The 23099-nt window shown below is 48.1% G+C and overlaps 1 protein-coding gene across 3 annotated transcripts in view; it reads left to right on the top strand.

Moving 5' to 3' along the window:
* SRF (serum response factor) overlaps positions 1–23099 on the top strand; it is a 284214-nt gene that overhangs the window by 144543 nt on the left and 116572 nt on the right. For all 3 annotated transcript variants that reach the window (XM_069236403.1, XM_069236402.1, XM_069236404.1), the window contains exon 4: positions 2500–2616. In XM_069236403.1, coding sequence (XP_069092504.1) covers positions 2500–2616 — 117 coding nt within the window. The remainder of the gene's footprint in view (positions 1–2499; positions 2617–23099) is intronic.

Genomic DNA, 23099 nt, shown 5'->3' with positions numbered 1-23099 from the left:
ATTTCTCCTGTTAGCGACATCAGTAGCTTTAATGAAGTTTTCATGAGTAATAGCAAAATTCAATACACCAGTGCCTACATTTTCAACGCTGGTCAGGTATTGCTTCCCAACATCCATAATGCCTAGTTGGAGCCATCCACTAGCTTTAAAGATCATACTGCCATCTGAAAGTGCAGCAGGCCTAGAGCATCTAGCATCTCAAATGGATGGTCTGCAGGTCCTCCAAGCAATTTGAGGGTTTGGTCTCAAATCTAGAGAGCCCAAAGTTTCATGAGTGGCAGCAGCATTCTTGAGCTTAGCTTAGTAATGAAGCCATGCACGCCCACTTGAGCCTCGTTCTCTTTTGAGGCTTTCAGAGAGAGGTCCTGATCCTTGTGGGCGCTCACGTCGTTCACCATTGAACTCGGTCTTTCATTCTTAAGGCCCGGATCCGCTCCAGCGGTGGGTCCTGATTCAGAAAGACACCTTTAATTAAAACAAAAAAGCAAGGACATGTTGGAACACAGAATGTGAGGCAAGATGCAGGTAAATGCTCATGCTCTGTGGAAAAGGCATGTATCATTAACCTACAAAGACTTTGTTTAATGCCTAAGACTGAAGGCTAGCAAATATAATTGTACACAGCACTCCTCTCCACCTCAGACCACTTCAGCAGGGTCTGAGCGCTCGGTGGTGCCAGCTCACTCTGACTCTGGAGCAGTACAGTCTCAACCATGAAGGTGTAAGGTGGAAGATGTTTTCACATTCCATTTCATCTGCTGATTCCAACTCATATTTGTAATGGATGCCTGCTTCATTGGTTGGGGAGCTCACATGGACCACCTCTTGTGCTTATGCCAGAGTACAAGGCACATGGTTGAAGGAGGAGTTTGTACAGTATCAGCCTTGAGTTGAGGGCAGTCTACTTCGCTCTTATATTTTAGTCCAGATATAAGAGAAATTTTCAGGCAGTACAACCTGAGCAAGCAGGGCAGGAGCAGATCGAGACTGGTCTCTCGAACCACGAGCAATATGGAAATGGCTCATAGCAAGAGCACTTCAAATAATGCTGGTTCACCTTCCAGGTGTTTAAAATAGAGAGGTGGACTCACTGAGCACCAATATCCAAGAAAAGTATATGTTGTTCAAAAATGACAATGTGTTGCACAATGTTTCATACCTGGTGGTATCCGCTAGACCACAAAACCAAAGGTACTTAGACTTCATCTTCCGTGACTACTAAAGAGATGAGGGGAACTGCCACTTTGGTCGAATTGTCAGGAACGTTTCTGTACACATTTCCTCAGATACCCTTGATCACATCAGCATTCATTAAAATAAATTATTCCAGAGGAAAGAACACACATGCATGCTGGATTGCCTCTAAAAGTTCAGGGCCCAGATCTCACACCCCAACATAACATTCTTTATATTTGGCAGTACAGCTTCTGAACTTATACAATGTGGACATCTGAATCTTCAGTATTGGCATTGAGGAAGCTAGCTCCTCATCTACTAGTGCCGGTGCATTACGGTAGAACATATGACGTACGGGGTCTTGAGAAAGTTCCTTCAACAGTGTCAGGAAGCACAAGTACTTCTTACCTTCTTGATCTGCCAAGATGTGGTTTGCAGTCCTCTTCGTTACAGGTGTATTTTGCTGCAACTAAGGCTTATAGGAAACATCCTTCAGAAACCTTTCGTCAGGGTCTCTCTTATTGAAGGTTTCTTGGAAGGCATTAACAAGGCTCACACCAGTCTGGTGACATTCTGCTCTTTGGAAACTCGATGTGGTTCTTTAACAAATGGGGTCCCACCCTTTCAACCTGTTCATAGGGCAACCTTGCATCGTACTTCATGCAAAGCTGTTTTTATTAATTGTCACATCTGCATGCGAGGTTAGTAATTTCAGTATGGCCATTAGAACATACCCAAGTTTTTATCCTAAAGTAGTCTCAAGTTCATTTTAATGTGGCTTTTTCTCTCACCACATCACGGAATCCTTCCACTCAGATTATTTTTTTATCTTGCTTGATATATAAGGAGAGTTCTTTAATTTTTCTTGAAAAGGTGAGCTTGCTCCAGGTCTAATTCTGCTTGTAAACTGAGACTAATAATTCAGATCTGTCCCCCTCAAAAAAAAAAAAAAGTACCAATAGATGGGCAAGTTTAAAAAATAAAGTTCTCAGTAGATGTTTAACCTGCTAGCGGTGGTGCTTTTTCAAACATGGCTTTAAGTACAAACCACAGTTCTTTTTCCTATTGCTGTATGACCCGTCATCCACCACTTTGGCTACTTTTAACAGAGTACAACTGAAAACGTTTGAAAGTTGGATTACTGTAGTGGCATGTCAGTATGTTTTGTCTCCTGTGGTGTGTTGTGGTGTCATTGCTGAATGATTACATGTGGGGGCAAGGGGGTCTACAATGCATCAATGAGGGTATTGTGTAAAACCATTAAGTCTTTCCTTTCTTTTTTCCAATATCTTCTTTTTCCTTGATGTTGGGCCTAATCTGCAGGAGGCCCCATGGGTCAGCCAGTTCCTCTTCAGGCTATCCAGGTGCACTCGGCCCATCAGACATCTCCTTCGAGTGACAGCAGCTCTGATTTTATTCAGACCTCCTCCAGTGGAACAGGTACAGACCACAGTGTTTTTTTATTTGTTTATTAAGTGGTTATTGTGGAGAATGTTGCATCAGAAAAAACAAAATAAATACACATGTATTTGAAGGTACACCAACCTGTTATGTTGGACATTTTGATATACAAGGGAAAAACCTGCAATCAATAATGTAGACCATCTAGAGTGATATAGCAGTGCGTCTAAGACCATCTAAAGCAGAGGTCTTCAAACTGGGGTGCCTCAAGTGATCCGGGGGGGGGGGGGGGGGGGGGTGCCAGACTCTGGCTAAAAGAAGCATTATACAGATAACAGGCCTTTGTTTTAAGCAGAAGCATTTTTATTGCATTTTTAAAAAGGTAACCGTACTTAAATGTAATGTTTAAATAGGTCTTAAACATTGCCATCTTCATTTGGGGGGTGGGGAGGGGGGGGCACAGCATTAAGAAGTTTGGATATAGCAGTGCTTTATATATTGGAGAGAGAGCGATATACCAGTGCTTCTGATAGACCATCTAGAGTGATATAGAGGTGCTTCTGATATACAGTGTAGAGAGAGTGATATAGCAATGCTTCTAAGACTATCTAGGGAATGATATAAGCAGGGTTTCTGATACCATTTAGAGCTGTGGTTCCCAACCTTTTGACTTCTATGGACCTCCACCTTATCATTAGTGGAACCCAGGGACCCCCACTGGATCATTACTGGAAGCCGGGGACCCCCACTGGATCATTACTGAAAGCCGGGGGACCCCCACTGGATCATTACTGGAAGCCGGGGGACCCCGGCCTAAACATTGTTGAAAATTTGAAACTCAAACCGATACAAAAAATACAGAAACAAGCATTCATCAAACATATACACTAATGATAACACATCTTATTTAATTTGGAAACAAATATAAAAAATGTAATTTTAATAAGAAGGTTGGAGTTTTTTTAAATTCAATTAAAGCCCCATCGTCTAGACCAGAGGTCTTCAAACTGGGGGGCGGGCCCCCATAGGGGGGCCTGAAGTGATCCCAGGGGGGGCCCCAGACTCTGCCCAAAATAAATATTATACAGATAACAGGCCTTTGTTTGTTGAAGCATGTTATTGCAGTTTTAAAAAGGTAACAGGAATTAACTGCAATGTTTAAATAGGTTTAGATATATTTAAACATCGCCATTTTTATAAAATAATTGTGAAAAATTCTGAGGGGTGGCCCAATGATTTTTATTTTTCAACTGGGGGGGCGCGGCATTAAAAAGTTTGGAGACCTCTGGTCTAGACTGTATTCGGTTTGACTCGTGGCAGCAGCGCATCAATCTGAAGATACTCATTTAATTTTTAGCCCCCAATTTCAAAATCCTGGTCATTTACAATATGTTTTAAAATGTTCAGTTGTACATTTAGCCACTTTTTTGATATACACTTTATTAATCTGCTAATATGTTTAATTTTCTACTGAGTTACGGACCACCTGAGGAGGCTTTGCGGGCCCCCAGGTGATCCTGGACCACAGGTTGGGAACCACTGATCTCGAGAGAGTGATACAGCAGTGCTTCGAACACCATCTAGAGAGTGATATAGCAGTGCTTCGAACACCATCTAGAGAATGATATAGCAGTGCTTCGAACACCATCTAGAGAGTGATATAGCAGTGCTTCGAACACCATCTAGAGAGTGATATAGCAGTGCTTCGAACACCATCTAGAGAGTGATATAGCAGTGCTCCGAACACCATCTAGAGTGATATAGCAGTGCTTCGAACACCATCTAGAGAGTGATATAGCAGTGCTTCGAACACCATCTAGAGAGTGATATAGCAGTGCTTCGAACACCATCTAGAGAGTGATATAGCAGTGCTTCGAACACCATCTAGAGAGTGATATAGCAGTGCTTCGAACACCATCTAGAGAGTGATATAGCAGTGCTTCGAACACCATCTAGAGAGTGATATAGCAGTGCTTCGAACACCATCTAGAGAGTGATATAGCAGTGTTTCTGAGACCATCCATATAGTGTAATAGCAATGTTTCTGAGACCATTTATATAGTGATCTAGCAGTGCTTCTGATGGACCATTTATATAGTGATCTAGCAGTGCTTCTGATGGACCATCTAGATGCTGATCTAGCAGTATTTCTGAGACCATCTAGAGAATGATATAGGAGTGCTTCTGATAGACCATCTACCATCCATGGGTCTGGTCAGTGTCAACAGCCAACAAGCCAGAGACTAACCTTTTCAAAGCAGAGGAAACAAGATGGTCATTTGGCCTTTACACTTAATGGGGCTGTGCAAGGGGTGAGGGTAGGGGAGGAGGAAGGCCTTCTCAGGTGACTGGTCCAATCACTTAACCAGAAACTGGTGTGCAGAGGACAAAAGGAGCTGCTGGACAGTTTGCAGTTTCCAGGGTTGCTGACCGGTCCAGTACACACCCTGCATTGTCTGTTCAACCTTGCAGGTAAGGCCCAATGTAAAGCCACTAATAATCCTTTATTCCCACTTAAAACACTTTCTCCTGCCACCCCATCATGAGCAATACATCATAACAGGACACATCTAAAATCTGTGCAAGTCAGCTCAGTGAGTCTTCAACTAAACAACCTAGACTTGAAAACAAGGTGGTGCAGACCTTTTCCACCAGCTGACTACAGCCAGAAAAAAGGCTTTCATGTTGATTAGATGTAAGAAGGGCAGTTAAGTACCTTATAGAAAACAGAGTAATAGGAAACTGAAATTTTATGTTCAATGGCATGTGTAGCTCTATACACTCACTTTGCATAGGTCCACCACCAAGTTTTGGGCTCGGAATGTTACAAGTTGTTTTTCTTCAAAGAGTATTTTCAAGTCATGAGATCGAGTGGTGACTCCTCTTGGTGATACTGCGCATGGGCATTGAGTCCTTTGTTAGACTGTTTTCTTTCTGCCGTTGGGTTCAGATGTGTTTCTTCTCGATTCGGTGAATTTCAGTTTAGTATCTTCTGAAGTTTAATCTACTTTTCTTTTAACGTCTGTACAGCCTTCGATCGTGTTTTCTATACTTTAGAATTGATCCAATTGATATAGCTGAGGCCGATTTTACTCCCTTAGGGGCGTCCATGCCCTTTCTGATGGATACAACTACCTGTGGATTCCTCACCTGATGAATACTCCCATGGCGCCAGCATTTGACGGAAATCTTCTTACTAGTCTCTGCACGTCGACGAGGACGTCACTCTAGCCCACGCGACGCCGTCTGACGTCATACAGGCAATAAGAAGTCCTCGCCGACGTGCCGATGACAGTTCCCTTTTTTCCGTGCATTCGAAACGGTTATCTTCGAGGGAGTTACTGTTACCTTCGTGGTTACAGTGTATTGTCTGCTGCGTAGTCTTCTCTGCGGTAACAATGTCTCAGAGGAAGTCGGGTTTCAAGCCCTGTCGAGAGTGTGGGGGCAAGATGTCAGTTACAGATCCTCACTCCGACTGTCTATGGTGTTTGAGCTCCGACCACGACGTCTCGACTTGCGATTCATGTCAACACATGAATCCGAAGGCCCTCAAAGAGCGCGAGGCCAAGTTATTCATGGCAAAGTCAAAGAAGAAGGAGAAACATCATAAGAAGTCTTCTTCGCCAAGGTCTCACCGGCGTCATCGAGACTCCCGGCGCCGTAGAGACTCACGACGTCACTCCAGCAAGGAGTCTCGTTCGAGGTCACCTTCGGCTCGGCGTCGGAGGACTTGGGAGGTCAGCCCCACGGTCACGCCGCATCCATCGACGCCGTTGCCCTCTCCGGCGTCACCGACTTCACCTGGTCAGGCGTCAGTGATTGAGGTGGTGCAGCCTCTTGTGTTTTCTCCGGCGTCGCAGACGTCGAGGCCGGCGTCGGGGTCGCCCTCGATCCAGGCACCCCAGTATCCGGCTTTTCCCACTCCTGGAGCCGATAGTACCGCGTTTCTTAATGCGATGTATACCATCTTTCAGCAGATGGCTCCAGGAGCTGCTCCGGCTGGTCCTTCGGGGCCCTTGGCCTTTTCGTTGGGTGATCCTGCGCCTCTTCGGCCGGCACCCTTTATGCCCTTTCTCCCTTTTGGGAATGTGGGCTCGGCGCCGGTGCCGGCGTCGGTGGCCGCTCCGGTGGCTTCGGATGTTTCGGCCCCGGAGGTTGCCCCTCCGTCGAAGTCAGGATTTTGCCCTGTGACTCCGGTTGGTCCATCGGCTCCAAGACCTCGTCCTCCGGCTCCTGCCTCGGCGCCGAAGCTGCCTGTGGCGCCGGACGCGGCGTCAGATGCTTCTGGAGATCGGCGCTGTTCTTCGACGCCATGTCGACTCCGCGTATCGAGGAGAGACTTCATTCGAGGAGGCGTGCTCTCCGTCTTTTAGAAGAGCAAGAGTACCAGCGAGTCCTAGAGGAGGGAGAGATTGAGGACTCTGGAGACGGACTGCATGGTCTGGATACAGCCAGTGGGCTGGACACTTCCCCTGAGTGGGACCTTTCATCTCCAGGGGAATATACGGAGGAGGCTGCTTCCTTTCATGCTGTGGTGAGGAAGGCAGCAAGCTTTTTGGACCTGCCTTTGCCGGTGGCAGAGGCAAAGCAGAATTTGCTGACAGAGGTATTGCATCCGGCCTCTGCTGCAGCTGAGCCTCTCTTGCCATTTAATGAGGCTTTGCTGGATCCGGTGTTGGAGGTGTGGAAGAAGCCGGTGTCTTCCTCGGCCGTTCATAGGGCTGTGGCCAGGAGGTATCGAGCTGCACCATCTGACCCTGGCTTTCTCTCTAGACACCCTACGCCGGAGAGCTTGGTGGTGCAAGCCTCCTGTTCCTCAAAGTCAGCGCCTGGTTCCTTCCCGACGGTGCCTGGAGACAGAGACTCCAAGAAACTGGATGCGCAGTCCAAGAAAATATTTTCGTCATGCAGTTTGGCGTTGAAGGCCACCAACGCCACGTGCATTCTGGGGAGGTACATCCATGCGCTGATGGATGATATTTCGTCTTCATTCACGGAGCTTCCCCAGGGTCTTTTGGATGTGGTCTCGGACGCCCAGGCTGCCGCGACCCAGATTATCCAGTCTGGGCTGGACACGACCGACTCGGTGGCCAGGGCGATGGGCACGGCTGTGGTGGCAAGAAGACAGGCCTGGCTCCGAAACTCAGGGTTCTCTGCGGATGTGCAGTCGACCCTGCTGGACCTCCCGTTTGATGGGGACAGACTGTTTGGAGCCAAGGCAGATTCAGCCTTGGAACGATTTAAGGAGAGCAGAGCCACAGCCAAATCGTTAGGACTGCAAGCTCCTTCTTCCTCTGCCTCTTCTTGAATTTTCAGGAGGTTTCGGGGATTTGGGCGTGGCTCTTATTCCTCTTCCTTTCGGGGGAGGTTCCAGCAACCCGCCTCTTCCCTCCCCTATAGGTCATTTAGAGGGAGGGGGAGGGGTGGGGTCCGTACCAGAGGAGCCTCTCAACAGCACTCTGCCTCTTCCTCGTCCTCTGGAGGGGTGCAGCAGGGGAAGCAGCCTTAGGCTTCCACCGTTTCCCACTCACTCCTCTCCTGTAGGGGGAAGATTACAGCGTTTTCTCCACAAGTGGAAGTCTATCACAACGGACACTTGGGTTCTCGGCATTGTGGGAAAAGGCTACGCCCTTCCCTTTCGGGAGTTCCCGCCCCTCATCCCGCCCCACCCATCTTATTGTTCAGAAGAACACCTCCTGTTGCTAGAACAGGAGGTTCAAGTCCTCCTTTCAAAGGGCGCGGTAGAGTTGGTCCCAGAGCAGGAAAAGGGTCGAGGTTGTTACTCAAGATACTTCCTGATTCCCAAAAAGGATGGTCAGTTGAGACCAATCCTGGATCTGAGGATCTTGAATTGGTTCCTCAAACAGGAAAAGTTCAAGATGCTGACCCTAGCACAGGTGCTTTTGGCGTTGAACAAGGAAGATTGGATGGTGTCTGTCGACTTGCAGGATGCTTACTTTCATATCCCGATACTCAAGTCGCACAGGAAGTATCTCCGGTTTGTGGTAGGGTCGCAGCACTATCAGTTTGCGGTCCTCCCGTTTGGTCTTACTTCAGCACCTCGAGTCTTCACAAAGGTGATGTCAGTGGTTGCGGCGGAGCTCAGAAGGAGGGGGATAGCAGTATTCCCTTACTTGGACGACTGGTTGATCAAAGCCAAGTCCCCGGAGCTTGTGTCGCATCATCTGCAGTCAACAACCCAGTTGTTGTTCGACCTGGGCTTTTCGGTGAACGTGCCCAAATCTCACCTGGAGCCCTCTCAGCGCCTCCTGTTCATAGGGGCAGTACTGGATACAACATTGAGTCGAGCCTTTCCTCCGCCTCAGCGGATTCAAGATATTCAGGAATTGGTTCCAATGTTTCGAAATGGAGCGGTAGTTCCAGTCCTCAAGGTCCTTCGTCTGCTCGGTCTGTTCGCCTCCTGCATTCTGTTGGTCACGCATGCTCGCTGGCACATGAGGGCTCTTCAGTGGTGCCTCCGAAGGCAGTGGTCTCAACACAAGGGAGATTTAGAAGGTACTGTCAAGATCTCCAGAGATGCTGCTGTGGAATTGAAGTGGTGGATTGCGGGCAACAATCTTTCACAGGGGAAGCCGTTCGCGCAGTCGCCACCAGTGGCCACGGTAATAACGGATGCCTCCACCCTAGGATGGGGAGCTCATCTGGGGGATCTGGAGATCAAAGGGCTTTGGTCTCCAGAGGAACAGGTGTTTCATATCAATCTGTTGGAGTTACGGGCTGTACGTTTGGCTCTCAAGGCCTTCCTCCCATCCCTTCGTGGTCAGTCGGTACAGGTCCTGACGGACAATACTACCACGATGTGGTACATAAACAAACAGGGAGGAGTAGGGTCGTACCTTCTCTGCAGAGAAGCTCTTCGGCTATGGTCCTGGGCAAAGGACCATCAGATTTGCTTGGTGGCAAATCATCTGGCCGGGGTCTTGAATGTACGTGCGGACAGTCTCAGTCGCCAATTCTCGGCAGACCACGAGTGGCGTCTCCATCCAGATCAAGTCTGTTTAATCTTCCAGTTGAGGAAAATTCGCCAAGACCGGGCCCAAGTCATCTTAATAGCTCCGGATTGGCCAAGGAGGGTATGGTACTCCGACCTTCTCCAACTCTCACTGTGCCCTCCGCTCCGTCTCCCTCTCAGGGCAGACCTCCTCTCGCAGTCGCAGGGGCAGGTTTTACACCCCAACCTCCAGAGTCTGCACCTACATGCTTGGAGATTGAACGGGGCAACCTGAGTTCCTTCTCTCTCCCGCCTGATGTAGTGGATGTTATCTTAGCGGCCAGGCGACACTCCACTAAATCTATCTACGCTAATAGGTGGTCTAAATTTGTTATGTGGTGTGGAGAGAGACAGATTGATCCCTTACATGCTCATCTGTCACATGTTTTGTCTTTTGCACTGTCTCTAGCGCAGAAAGGTTGTGCAGTAGCTACCATTAAGGGTTATTTGTCGGCCTTGTCAGCCTTCATTTGTCTTCCAGACCAACCATCGTTATTTAAATCCCCTATTGTTCTCAGATTCTTGAAAGGTCTTCTGAATCAATATCCTCCAAAACCATTCGTTATGCCTCAATGGGATTTGTCCTTGGTCCTGACTTTCCTTATGGGGTCCCCTTTTGAGCCTATGCATTCTTGCCCCTTAAGGTATTTGGTTATTAAAACAGTATTCCTGGTAGCTATAACATCTGCAAGGAGAGTGAGTGAGTTGCAGGCCTTATCGGTTAAACCCCCTTATATAACGTTTTATGGGGATAAGGTGGTGTTGAGGACCAAGGCTGCTTTCCTTCCGAAGGTTGTTTCACCCTTCCATTTGGCTCAGACAATCACTTTGTCCACGTTTTATCCTCCGCCTCATCCTTCAAAGGAGGAAGAAAGACTACATCGCCTGGACCCAAAAAGGGCGTTGAGCTTCTATATCGACAGAATGAAGGATATCAGGCTGGAGGATCAGCTGTTTGTCGGATACGTGGGCAAGAGGAGAGGAAAGGCAGTCCACAAGAGAACACTCTCCAGGTGGGTTGTTCTTTGCATTAAAATCTGTTACTCTTTGGCAAAGAAGGATCCGCCTGAGGGCATTAGAGCTCACTCCACCAGAGCTAAGTCGGCCTCTTCGGCCTTGGCCAGGGGTGTTCCTGTGGTTGACATCTGCAAGGCCGCAACTTGGTCGTCCCTTCACACTTTTGTGAAACATTACTGTTTGGACTCTGAGGTCAGAAGGGACGGTCATTTTGCACGGTCAGTGCTGCAGGATTTCTTGGTTTGACCATTTAGGCACCCACCGCCGGGCGTGGTACTGCTTTGGGACTCTATTCATCAGGTGAGGAATCCACAGGTAGTTGTATCCATCAGAAGAACGAGTTACTTACCTTCGGTAACGACTTTTCTGGTGGATACATTAGCTACCTGTGGATTCCTCACGGTCCCACCCGCCTCCCCGTTGCCTTTTTGGTCTCTCCAAGCAATCCTTGAGTGTGCTCCTTTTGGTCTTCAAAGTTGCAATACATTTTGCATGTATGATATTTGTATATATGTGTATATTTATATATAAATCTATATATATATTGGGTATATACATGATTCGTATGTATAAATATATTTATTTGTTTAAAAAAAAAAAAAAAAAAAAAGGTTATATTAAATCTACAGCTATTTTATTGCAATGTTGTGTGATTTACAATATTAAGAGATGTTGCTTTGCTCTTTCATTGCATTGGGTTATTATTATTATTCTCATGCACGTAAAAAATGTTGGTACTGTCATCGGCACGTCGGCGAGGACTTCTTATTGCCTGTATGACGTCAGACGGCGTCGCGTGGGCTAGAGTGACGTCCTCGTCGACGTGCAGAGACTAGTAAGAAGATTTCCGTCAAATGCTGGCGCCATGGGAGTATTCATCAGGTGAGGAATCCACAGGTAGCTAATGTATCCACCAGAAAAGTCGTTACCGAAGGTAAGTAACTCGTTCTTTTGGACCTACATCGACAAACTTTAGTTGAAAAATGATAGGCTGATGGAACGAACTCCATTTCGGTTCTGTCCTGGTGTCACTCCCAAGTTTCCCTACACCGACCAACACTTGGTGTGTAATCCGGAACACAGAGAAGAGACCTGCGACCCCTGTAGATCATTTCGATCAAATAAGACTCTCCGGGACTGAAGAGTGTGTTGACTAAAAAATGGCATCCAAGTTAACAGAGGATACACTCTACATCTACAAAGAACACACGCAGGAAGAGATAGGGCAACGCACAGCCTTCTACTTTAGAGACTCTGACTCTGATCGAGACTCCGATGTCGAGAGCCAATCCATCCCACCAGCGCAGTACATGAGTAGATCAGCCCCATCGCACCAAACAGACTATTAATAAGATTTCTGCATTGGTCATCGGTCCTCCACTGCCCGCGGGCCATGGTCGGACCCAAAAAATACATTCAGATGACCTCCCTTCAGGTTTGGCACCAAAAATACATAAGACCAAAATGCATTCACCATTGACCAAACAGACAGCTACATCTGTTTTGGTATCCACTTGAAAATCGGACATTTCTACTTCGGAGCCGAAAAAGTTAACATCATTTTTGGAGCTGACCTTTTCGAGTCAAACATTCGGTGTCCAAACCTACAGAATTGAAAACTGCCATCATTAAACATTCTGCAGATATTGAGGAGTCATCTTCCATAAAACCAGTACTTGAAGTGATGGGCATTAAACAGTGCAAGCTTCAAATACAAAAAGGAACTGGAAGGATCCTAACCTCTCCTCCTGTTGTAAATAAGAGGAAACAGACTTTGGACGCTGGTCCTCTGTAGGAAGTTGGCTCTGTATGTACTATTTCAAAGTAAGAAATAGCATGCACAGAGTCCAAGGGTTCCCCTTAGAGGTAAGATAGTGGCAAAAAGAGATAATTCTAATGCTCTATTTTGTGGTAGTGTGGTCGAGCAGTAGGCTTATCAGAGGGTAGTGTTAAGCATTTGTTGTACACACACAGGCAATAAATGAGGAACACGCACTCAAAGACAATTCCAGGCCAATAGGTTTTTATATAGAAAAATATCTTTTCTTAGTTTATTTTAAGAACCACAGGTTCAAGATTTACAAACAATACTTTAAATGAAAGGTATTTCACTTCGGAACTTTAGGAACTTTGAATTATCAAAATAGCATATACAGTTTTCACACAAATGGCAATAAGCTATTTTAAAACTAGACAGTGCAATTTTCAACAGTTCCTGGGGGAGGTAAGTGTTTGTTAGATTTGCAGGTAAGTAAACCACCTACAGGGTTCAAAGTTGGGTCCAAGGTAGCCCACCGTTGGGGGTTCAGGGCAACCCCAAAGTTACCACACCAGCAGCTCAGGGCCGGTCAGGTGCAGAGGTCAAAGTGGTGCCCAAAACGCATAGGCTTCAATGGAGAAGGGGGTGCCCCGGTTCCAGTCTACCAGCAGGTAAGTACCCGCGTCTTCGGAGGGCAGACCAGGGGGGTTTTGTAGGGCACCGGGGGGGACACAAATCAGCACAAAAAGTACACCCTCAGTGGCACGGGGGCGGCCGTGTGCAGTGTGCAAACAGGCGTCAGGTTTGTAATGGAGTCCAATGGGAGACCAAGGGGTCTCTTCAGCGATGCAGGCAAGGGTAGGGGGGGGGCTCCTCGGGGTAGCCACCACCTGGGCAAGGGAGAGGGCCACCTGGGGGTCGCTCCTGCACTGGAGGTCGGATCCTTCAGGTCCTGGGGGCTGCGGGTGCAGTGTCCTTACCAGGCATCGGGTCTTTAAAGCAGGCAGTCACGGTCAGGGGGAGCCTCGGGATTCCCTCTGCAGGCGTCGCTGTAGGGGGCACAGGGGGGGGTCAACTCTGGCTACTCACGGGCTCGCAGTCGCCGGGGAGTCCTCCCTGTAGTGTTTGTTCTCCACAAGTCGAGCTCTTGGTCCTTTTAGATGCAGGGTAGTCCTCTGAGGCTTCAGAGGTCGCTGGACCCTGTGGAACGCGTCGCTGGAGCAGTTCTTTTGAAGTGGGGAGACAGGCCGGTAGAGCTGGGGCCAAAGCAGTTGGTGTCTCCGTCTTCTTTGCAGGTCTTTTAGCTCAGCAGTCCTCTTCTTCTTAGGTTGCAGGAATCTATCTTGCTGTGTTCTGGGAGCCCCTAAATACTCGATTTAGGGGTGTGTTTAGGTCTGGGGGGTTAGTAGCCAATGGCTACTAGCCCTGAGGGTGGCTACACCCTCTTTGTGACTCCTCCCTGAGGGGAGGGGGGCACATCCCTAATCCTATTGGGGGAATCCTCCATCTGCAAGATGGAGGATTTCTAAAAGTCAGTCACGTCCGCTCAGGACAACTTAGGGGCTGTCCTGACTGGCCAGTGGTGACTCCTTGTTTTTCTCATGATCTCCTCCGGCCTTGCCGCCAAAAGTGGGGCCGTGGCCGGAGGGGGCGGGCAACTCCACTAGCTGGAGTGCCCTGGGGTGCTGTAACAAAGGGGTTGAGCCTTTGAGGCTCACCGCCAGGTGTTACAGTTCCTGCAGGGGGAGGTGAGAAGCACCTCCACCCAGTACAGGCTTTGTTACTAGCCACGGAGTAACAAAGGCACTCTCCCCATGTGGCCAGCAACATGTCTTGTGTGTGGCAGGCTGCTAAAACTAGTCAGCCCACACTGGTAGTCGGTATTGTTTCAGGGGGCATCTCTAAGATGCCCTCTGGGGTGTATTTTACAATAAAATGTACACTGGCATCAGTGTGCATTTATTGTGCTGAGAAGTTTGATACCAAACTTCCCAGTTTTCAGTGTAGCCATTATGGTGCTGTGGAGTTCGTGCATGACAGACTCCCAGACCATATACTCTTATGGCTACCCTGCACTTACAATGTCTAAGGTTTTGCTTAGACACTGTAGGGGCATAGTGCTCATGCACTTATGCCCTCACCTATGGTATAGTGCACCCTGCCTTAGGGCTGTAAGGCCTGCTAGAGGGGTGACTTATCTATACCTATAGGCAGTGTGAGGTTGGCATGGCACCCTGAGGGGAGTGCCATGTCGACTTAGTCATTTTATCCCCACCAGCACACACAAGCTGGCAAGCAGTGTGTCTGTGCTGAGTGAGGGGTCCCCAGGGTGGCATAAGACATGCTGCAGCCCTTAGAGACCTTCCCTGGCATCAGGGCCCTTGGTACCAGGGGTACCAGTTACAAGGGACTTACCTGGATGCCAGGGTTGTGCCAATTGTGGAAACAAAGGTACAGGTTAGAGAAAGAACACTGGTGCTCGGGCCTGGTTAGCAGGGTCCCAGCACACTTTCAAATCATAACTTGGCATCAGCAAAGGCAAAAAGTCAGGGGGTAACCATGCCAAGGAGGAATTTCCTTACATCCTCCACCTAAGAAAGTCTCTAAGGAGAAGGAAAAGGCTACAGAACAACCTCCGCCTTCACCACCTCCATCCTCCCCGCCATATTCCACACAATTCTCTCCACAAACATCAGCATCATATCATAGGGATGACCTAAGTGATCAACAGGATGTAGACCCATGGGATCTCTGTGATCCTGATCGCATTTTGTGTAATTACCCGGATTTATATCCAGCAAAGCCATCTCTCCCTGAAGATACCACTTCTTATAATCCAGTGACAGCTAGAGCAGCTTCGCATCACAACATACAATAACATACAGATCCAATTGAAGAGGACTTCTTGTTGAATACTTTAATAAGTCCACAGAGTGTCCCAATGCCTCCCTATGCTTGTAGGCATGTTTAGACATGCAGCTGACATATTCAAAGAACCTGTCAAGGCAAGGATCTTGACACCTAGGGTTGAATAAAAAAATAAAAAAAGCTGCACCCTCTGATCCAACTCATCAAAACACAATTACTGCCTGACTCAATAGTAGTAAGTGCTGCACGTAAACATGCCAATAGTCAATCTACAGTCTACTGGAGATGCTCCTCCTCCAGACAAAGAGTAAGAAATTAGAAGGGCAAAAGAGTGGCTGCTCAGGCTGCTAATCACTGGAGGATTGCAAATTCTCAGGCACTCTCGGTGCAGCATGATAGAGACCGCTGGGATGAAATGGAAGAGCTTTTGTAATATCCTCCACAGGAACATCTTGAGAGGGCAGGAATTGTAGCAGAGAGACAAGCTATTTCAAAAATGCAATCAGATGTGCTACTGGTGCAGCTGATACAGCAGCAGGGGGTGGGGGGGGGGGTCAACATTAGTATATTAATAAGCAGGCATGCATTGGTTGAGGTGTTCAGGTTTTAAACCTGAAATACAGCAAGCTGTATTAAACCTGCCTTTTGATAAGGAACACTTATTTGGGCCAGAGGTGGATACCACCATAGAGAAATCTAAAGACTGAAACAGTTAAGGCTGTGGGTGCACCATATACCACAACCACTAGAGGCGCTTTTGGTAAGCCATAATTTAGAAGTGCTTTCAAACCATCAACCACAGAGCCATCCACCTCGCAAGAAAAACAGGGATCGCACTTCTATAATGGAGGTTCATTTAGAGGCTCAAACATTAGAGGAACAGGTAAAACATCTGCATGCACCAGTCTTTCTCCCGCAGCGCATGCATCTCCTGTGGGAGAAAGACTGGTACATTTTATCCACAATGGTACAACATCACCACGGACCAGTGGGTTCTATCAGTTATCCAACATGGCTATTGTCTAGAACACAATTCCACTCCCCCAAACATTCCTCCTCATTTCCACAAATTCTCTTACTCTGTTAAGAGACGGTACAGTCTCTTCTTCTCAAAGGGCCTATAGACCCAGTCCCTACATCCCAAACAAGGGTCAGGAGTATACTCACCTTACTTCCTGATACCCAAAAAGTATGGTTCATTACGACCAATTTTAGATCTCGGACCTCTCAATCTATACATACACTCGGTACATTTCCAAATGGTCACTCTACAAGATTTTAACCCTCTATTACAATAAGGGGATTACATGACAGCAGTGGATCTCAAAGATGCTTATTTCCATATTCCCCTACATCCAGCACACCACAAATATCTTTAAGGTTTCTCATTGCAGGAAAGCATTACCAATGCAAGGCCACTACCATTTGGGGTAACAGCCCCAGAGTATTCACAAAATGCTTGGCAATATTACCACCATTTCTAAGAAGACAACCCATACATGTTTTCCCATATCTAGACGATTGGCTCATAAAAGCCAATACAATTCAAACCTGCCAGTACCCAGTAAATCTTCTATACAATTTGGGGTTCACAATAAATTACCTCAAGTCCCATCTTCAGCCCTCACAAATACCGCCCTATCTGGGAGCAATACTGAACACTTAGTCAGCATTGACATATCCAGACCTGATAAGGATTCAAGCTTTTCAAAATCTCATCGCTCAATTACAGGAGAATCATACTTAACCAGTGAAGCTAGTGATACAGCTGTTGGGAATGATGGCTCCCTGCATAGCCACAGTTCCCCATGCAAGACTACACATGCGTCCACTGCAACAGTGCCATTCCCAACAGCGCTCTGTCACAGTGTCATCGTCTGGATCTAATGTTGGACCGCCAGACTCGCCACTCTCTGCAGTGGTGGAATCCCACCAACCTTCCAAAAGGACGGTCCTTTCAGGACCCTCTGCCTCAGATCACTCTCACAACAGATGCATCACAGACAGGTTGGGGGCTCACCTCACCATACAGGGGAAATGGGATCACATCAATTATTTAGAACTACTAGCAGTCTTTCTAGCACTGAAAGCATTCCTTACAAAAATCTCACACGAGGTAGTGTTAGTCCGTACAGACAATGACAGCATTGTATTATCTGCAAAAACGGGGGAGACACTCATCTCAGTTGTCGCTTCTAGCTCAGACAGTTTGGAAGTGGGTGATTCTCAATCAGTCAATTACTGGCAGAATATTCCCCAGGAATGGACAATCAGTTAGCGGACCTATTAAGCAGGACACAGCAACAAGCCCACGAATAAGAGAGATTCACCCAGAAGTACTTCACCAATACTTTCAATTGTGGGGAACACCAGAGATGGATCTCTTAGCCACTTCAGAAAACTCAAAATGGCAAACTTTCACGTCCAGATACCCACACCTTCAGTCCAAGGGCAATGCTCTATGGGTGAATTGGTCAGGGATATTTGCTTATGCTTTCCCGCCTCTCCCACTCATACCATTTCTAATACGCAAATTGAAACAAACCTCACTCACCATGATTCTTGTGTCCCCAATGTTTATTTTAGGCCATTTCTGCCCCCCCGGGGGCAGATCGGCCTATTGTGATTAGAAACCTCTAGGCGCCAGGGCAAATTTCTTTTGTTTTTTGTTTGTTTGTTTGTTTTTTTTTTTTTTTTTTTTTTTTAGAGCTGGGGAGTGACCCGTTAGGCAAGGGTCACTCCCCTGGGGGGCAAATTGTATTTAGGTCAATCTGCCCCCAAGGGAGCAGAAACCACTAGGCACCGGGGATTTTTTTTTTTGTGCCAATGTCACGCAGGGGGAGCGACCCCGTAGGCAAGGGTCGCTCCCGGTGGGGGTGGTTGGGGAGCATATTTATTTTAGGCCATTTCTGCCCCCCTGGGGGGTAGATCAGCCTATTTTGATTAGGCCGATCTGCCCCCAAGGGGGGCAGAAACCACTAGGCACCGGGGATTTTTTTTTTTGTTTTGTTTTACAGATGGGGAGGGACCCCTTGGACAAGGGTCGCTCCCTGCAGATCGGCCGATTTTTGCTATGCCAATCTGTCCCCAAGGGGGGCAGAAACCACTAGGCACCGGGGATGTTTTTTTTTTTTTTTTTTGCGCCAATGTCAAGCAGGGGGAGCGACCCCGTAGGCAAGGGTCGCTCCTGGGAGGGTGGGGGGGCAAATTTATTTTAGGCCATTTCTGCCCCCCCTGGGGCCGGCTGAGCTAGAGGCCAAAATCCACAGGTAGGCACTTTGCAAAAAACACCTCTGTTTTCTGTGAAAAAATGTGATGTGTCCACGTTGTGTTTTGGGGCATTTCCTTTCGTGGGCGCTAGGCCTACCCACACAAGTGAGGTATCATTTTTATTGGGAGTCTTGGGGGAACACTGGGTGGAAGGAAATTTGTGGCTCCTCTCTGATTCCAGAACTTTGTCACCAAAATGTGAGGAAAATGTGGTTTGTTTAGCCAAATTGTGAGGTTTGCAAAGGATTCTGGGTAACAGAACCTGGTCAGAACCCCACAAGTCACCCCATCTTGGATTCCCCTAGGTCTCTAGTGTAAAGAAATGGCTCCCTGTTGCAGTTACCCCCCACTTTTTGCCTGATACTGATGCTGACTTGACTGAGAAGTGTGCTGGGACCCTGCTAACCAGGCCCCAGCACCAGTGTTCTTTCACCTAAAATGTACCGTTGTTTCCACAATTGGCACAACCCTGGCACCCAGGTAAGTCCCTTGTAATTGGTACCCCTGGTACCAAGGGCCCTGATGCCAGGGAAGGTCTCTAAGGGCTGCAGCATGTCTTATGCCACCCTAGGGACCCCTCACTCAGCACAGACACACTGCTTGCCAGCTTGTGTGTGCTGGTAGGGAGAAAATGACTAAGTCGACATGGCACTCCCCTCAGGGTGCCATGCCAACCTCACACTGCCTGTGGCATAGGTAAGTCACCCCTCTAGCAGGCCTTACAGCCCTAAGGCAGGGTGCACTATACCACAGGTGAGGGCATAGGTGCATGAGCACTATGCCCCTACAGTGTCTAAGCAAAACCTTAGACATTGTAAGTGCAGGGTAGCCATAAGAATATATGGTCTGGGAGTCTGTCAAAAACGAACTCCACAGCTCCATAATGGCTACACTGAATACTGGGAAGTTTGGTATCAAACTTCTCAGAATAATAAACCCACACTGATGCCAGTGTTGGATTTATTAAAAAATGCACACAGAGGGCATCTTAGAGCTGCCCCCTGTATTTTACCCAATTGTTCAGTGTAGGACTGACTGGTCTGTGCCAGCCTGCTGCTGAGAGACGAGTTTCTGACCCCATGCGGTGAGAGCCTTTGTGCTCTCTGAGGACAGAAACAAAGCCTGCTCTGGGTGGAGGTGCTTCACACCTCCCCCCTGCAGGAACTGTAACACCTAGCAGTGAGCTTCAAAGGCTCAAGCTTCGTGTTACAATGCCCCAGGGCACTCCAGCTAGTGGAGATGCCTGCCCCCTGGACACAGCCCCCACTTTTGGCGGCAAGTCCAGGAGAGATAATGAGAAAAACAAGGAGTCACTGGCCAGTCAGGACAGCCCCTAAGGTATCCTGAGCTGAAGTGACTCTAACTTTTAGAAATCCTCCATCTTGCAGATGGAGGATTCCCCCAATAGGATTAGGGATGTGCCCCCTCCCCTCAGGGAGGAGTCACAAAGAGGGTGTAGCCACCCTCAGGGCTAGTAGCCATTGGCTACTAACCCCCCAGACCTAAACACGCCCTTAAATTTAGTATTTAAGGGCTCCCCAGAACCAAGGAACTCAGATTCCTGCAACCTAAAGAAGAAGAGGACTGCTGAGCTGAAAAACCCTGCAGAGAAGACAGAGACATCAACTGCTTTGGCCCCAGCCCTACCGGCCTGTCTTCCCCCCCTTCGGAAGAAAACTGCTCCAGCGACGCTTTCCCCAGGACCAGCGACCTCGGAATCCTCAGAGGACTGCCCTGCTCTAAAAGGACGAAGAAACTCCCGAGAACAGCGGCCCTGTTCAACAAAGACTGCAACTTTGTTTCCAGAGGAGCAACTTTAAAGACCCCCGCAATTCCCGCCAGAAGCGTGAGACTTGCAACACTGCACCCGGCGACCCCGACTCAACTGGTGAAGAAAGAACGCTAAAGGGAGGACCCCCAGGCGACTCCAAGACTGTGAGTAACCAAAGTTGTCCCCCCTGAGCCCCCACAGCGACGCCTGCAGAGGGAATCCCGAGGCTCCCCCTGACCGCGACTCTCTGATTCCCAGATCCCGACGCCTGGAAAAGACCCTGCACCCGCAGCCCCCAGCACCTGAAGGATCGGAACTCCAGTGCAGGAGGCCCTCTCCCTTGCCCAGGTGGTGGCTACCCCGAGGAGCCCCCCCCTTGCCTGCCTGCACCGATGAAGAGACCCCTTGGTCTCCCATTGATTCCTATTACCAACCCGACGCTTGTTTGCACACTGCACCCGGCCGCCCCCGCGCTGCTGAGGGTGTACTTTCTGTGTGGACTTGTGTCCCCCCCCCCGGTGCCCTACAAAACCCCCCTGGTCTGCCCTCCGAACACGCGGGTACTTACCTGCTGGCAGACTGGAACCAGGGCACCCCCTTCTCCATTGAAGCCTATGTGTTTTGGGCACCACTTTGAACTCTGCACCTGACCGGCCCTGAGCTGCTGGTGTGGTAACTTTGGGGTTGCTCTGAACCCCCAACGGTGGGCTACCTTGGACCCCAATTTGAACCCCGTAGGTGGTTTACTTACCTGCAAGAACTAACATTACTTTACCTCCCCCAGGAACTGTTGAAAATTGCACTAAGTGTCCACTTTTGAAATAGCTATATGTGTTTTATGTAAATAGTCTAAATAGGAATAGTCTGCACAGAGTCCAAGGGTTCCCCTTAGAGGTAAGATAGTGGCAAAAAGAGATAATACTAATGCTCTATTCTGTGGTAGTGTGGTCGAGCAGTAGGCTTATCAAAGGAGTAGTGTTAAGCATTTGTTGTACATACACACAGGCAATAAATGGGGAACACACACTCAGACAATTCCAGGCCAATAGGTTTTTGTATAGAAAAATATATTTTCTTAGTTTATTTTAAGAACCACAGGTTCAAATTCTACATGTAATATCTCATTTGAAAGGTATTGCAGGTAAGTACTTTAGGAACTTTGAATAATCACAATAGCATATATACTTTTTACATAAAACACATATAGCTATTTCAAAAGTGGACACAGTGCAATTTTCACAGTTCCTAGGGGAGGTAAGTTATTAGTTTTTGCAGGTAAGAAAACCACCTACGTGGTTCAAATTGGGGTCCAAGGTAGCCCACCGTTGGGGGTTCAGAACAACCCCAAAGTCACCACACCAGCAGCTCAGGGCCGGTCAGGTGCAGAGGTCAAAGTGGTGCCCAAAACACATAGGCTTCAATGGAGAGAAGGGGGTGCCCGGTTCCAGTCCCAAGGGGAGGGGGTCACATTCCTATCCCTGTTGGGGGGGGATCCTCCATCTGCAAGATGGAGGATTCCTAAAAGTCAGTCACTTCAGCTCAGGTTGCCTTAGGGGCTGTCCTGACTGGCCAGTGACTCCTCCTTGTTTTTCTCATTATCTCCTCCGGCCTTGCCGCCAAAAGTGGGGCCGTGGCCGGAGGGGGCGGGCAACTCCACTAGCTGGAATGCCCTGTGGCGCTGGAACAAAGGAGGGTGAGCCTTTGAGGCTCACCGCCAGGCGTTACAGCTCCTGCAAGGGGGAGGTGATAGCATCTCCACCCGGTGCAGGCTTTGTTACTAGCCACAGAGTGACAAAGGCACTCTCCCCATGTGGCCAGCAACATGTCTCGAGTGTGGCAGGCTGCTAAAACCAGTCAGCCTACACAGGTAGTTGGTTAAGGTTTCAGGGGGCACCTCTAAGGTGCCCTCTGGGGTGTATTTCACAATAAGATGCACACTGGCATCAGTGTGCATTTATTCTGCTGAGAAGTTTGATACCAAACTTCCCAGTTTTCAGTGCAGCCATTATGGTGCTGTGGAGTTTGTGTTTGACAGACTCCCAGACCATATACTCTTATGGCTACCCTGCACTTACAGTGTCTAAGGTTTGGCTTAGACACTGTAGGGGCACAGTGCTCATCACGTGTGGTTGCATTTTGGAAAATTTTAAGACAAGGGATCTGCTTCTTGGCAAGTCCAAGGGAAAGTTTCAGTAATCCAGCCTTGCCAAAATGGCTGCCTCAGCAGTTGTGTTCCTTTATTTCATAGGTATGAGTACACTTTGCAAAAAACATTTTAAGAATGAAACTAGTAGATATTATTTGCAAGATGCATTCCTGAAACGAAATGTTGGCAACAAATATGACTGCCAAGTGACTGGCTGAAGCTAGAGACCGTAGATACTATCGCCTCTGGCCACCAGTTGGGAATTCCAGATGAAGGTTTCACCAGTTACCAAGATTACTGCCTTGGAGTTCAACTCATTATGACTGAGCTTCAAATGACTTGAAGTGGCGCTAAATCCTTGGCAAGTCTAAATTGGTTCCATGTTCCGCATAGTGAAAAGTGTGAAACCCCCCACCCTTAGCTCTTTAAAGTTAGCTAGAATAGGTGGCATAGTCAGACTGAAAGAAAACACACCGGTCCAGGGTGCCGCTTCTCAACTCAGCATCTGTTAAACCAGGAGGATGGAGTGGGACACCATGTAAAAGACAGCACATAGGCCAAGCAAAATCAAGATGGGCTGCATTACCATCCTCTCGGTGCTTAACACATTTCACTTTGGATGCTTAAAAGAAATGATTTGGTACAGTAGGCATTTCACAAACCCAAGTGATTCAACTCC

This window comes from Pleurodeles waltl, chromosome 5 (genome assembly GCF_031143425.1).
Source record: "Pleurodeles waltl isolate 20211129_DDA chromosome 5, aPleWal1.hap1.20221129, whole genome shotgun sequence".
Lineage (NCBI taxonomy): Eukaryota > Metazoa > Chordata > Amphibia > Caudata > Salamandridae > Pleurodeles > Pleurodeles waltl.
The sequence above is the reverse complement of the archived record's forward strand: the minus strand, read 5'-3'. Positions and strand labels throughout refer to the sequence as shown.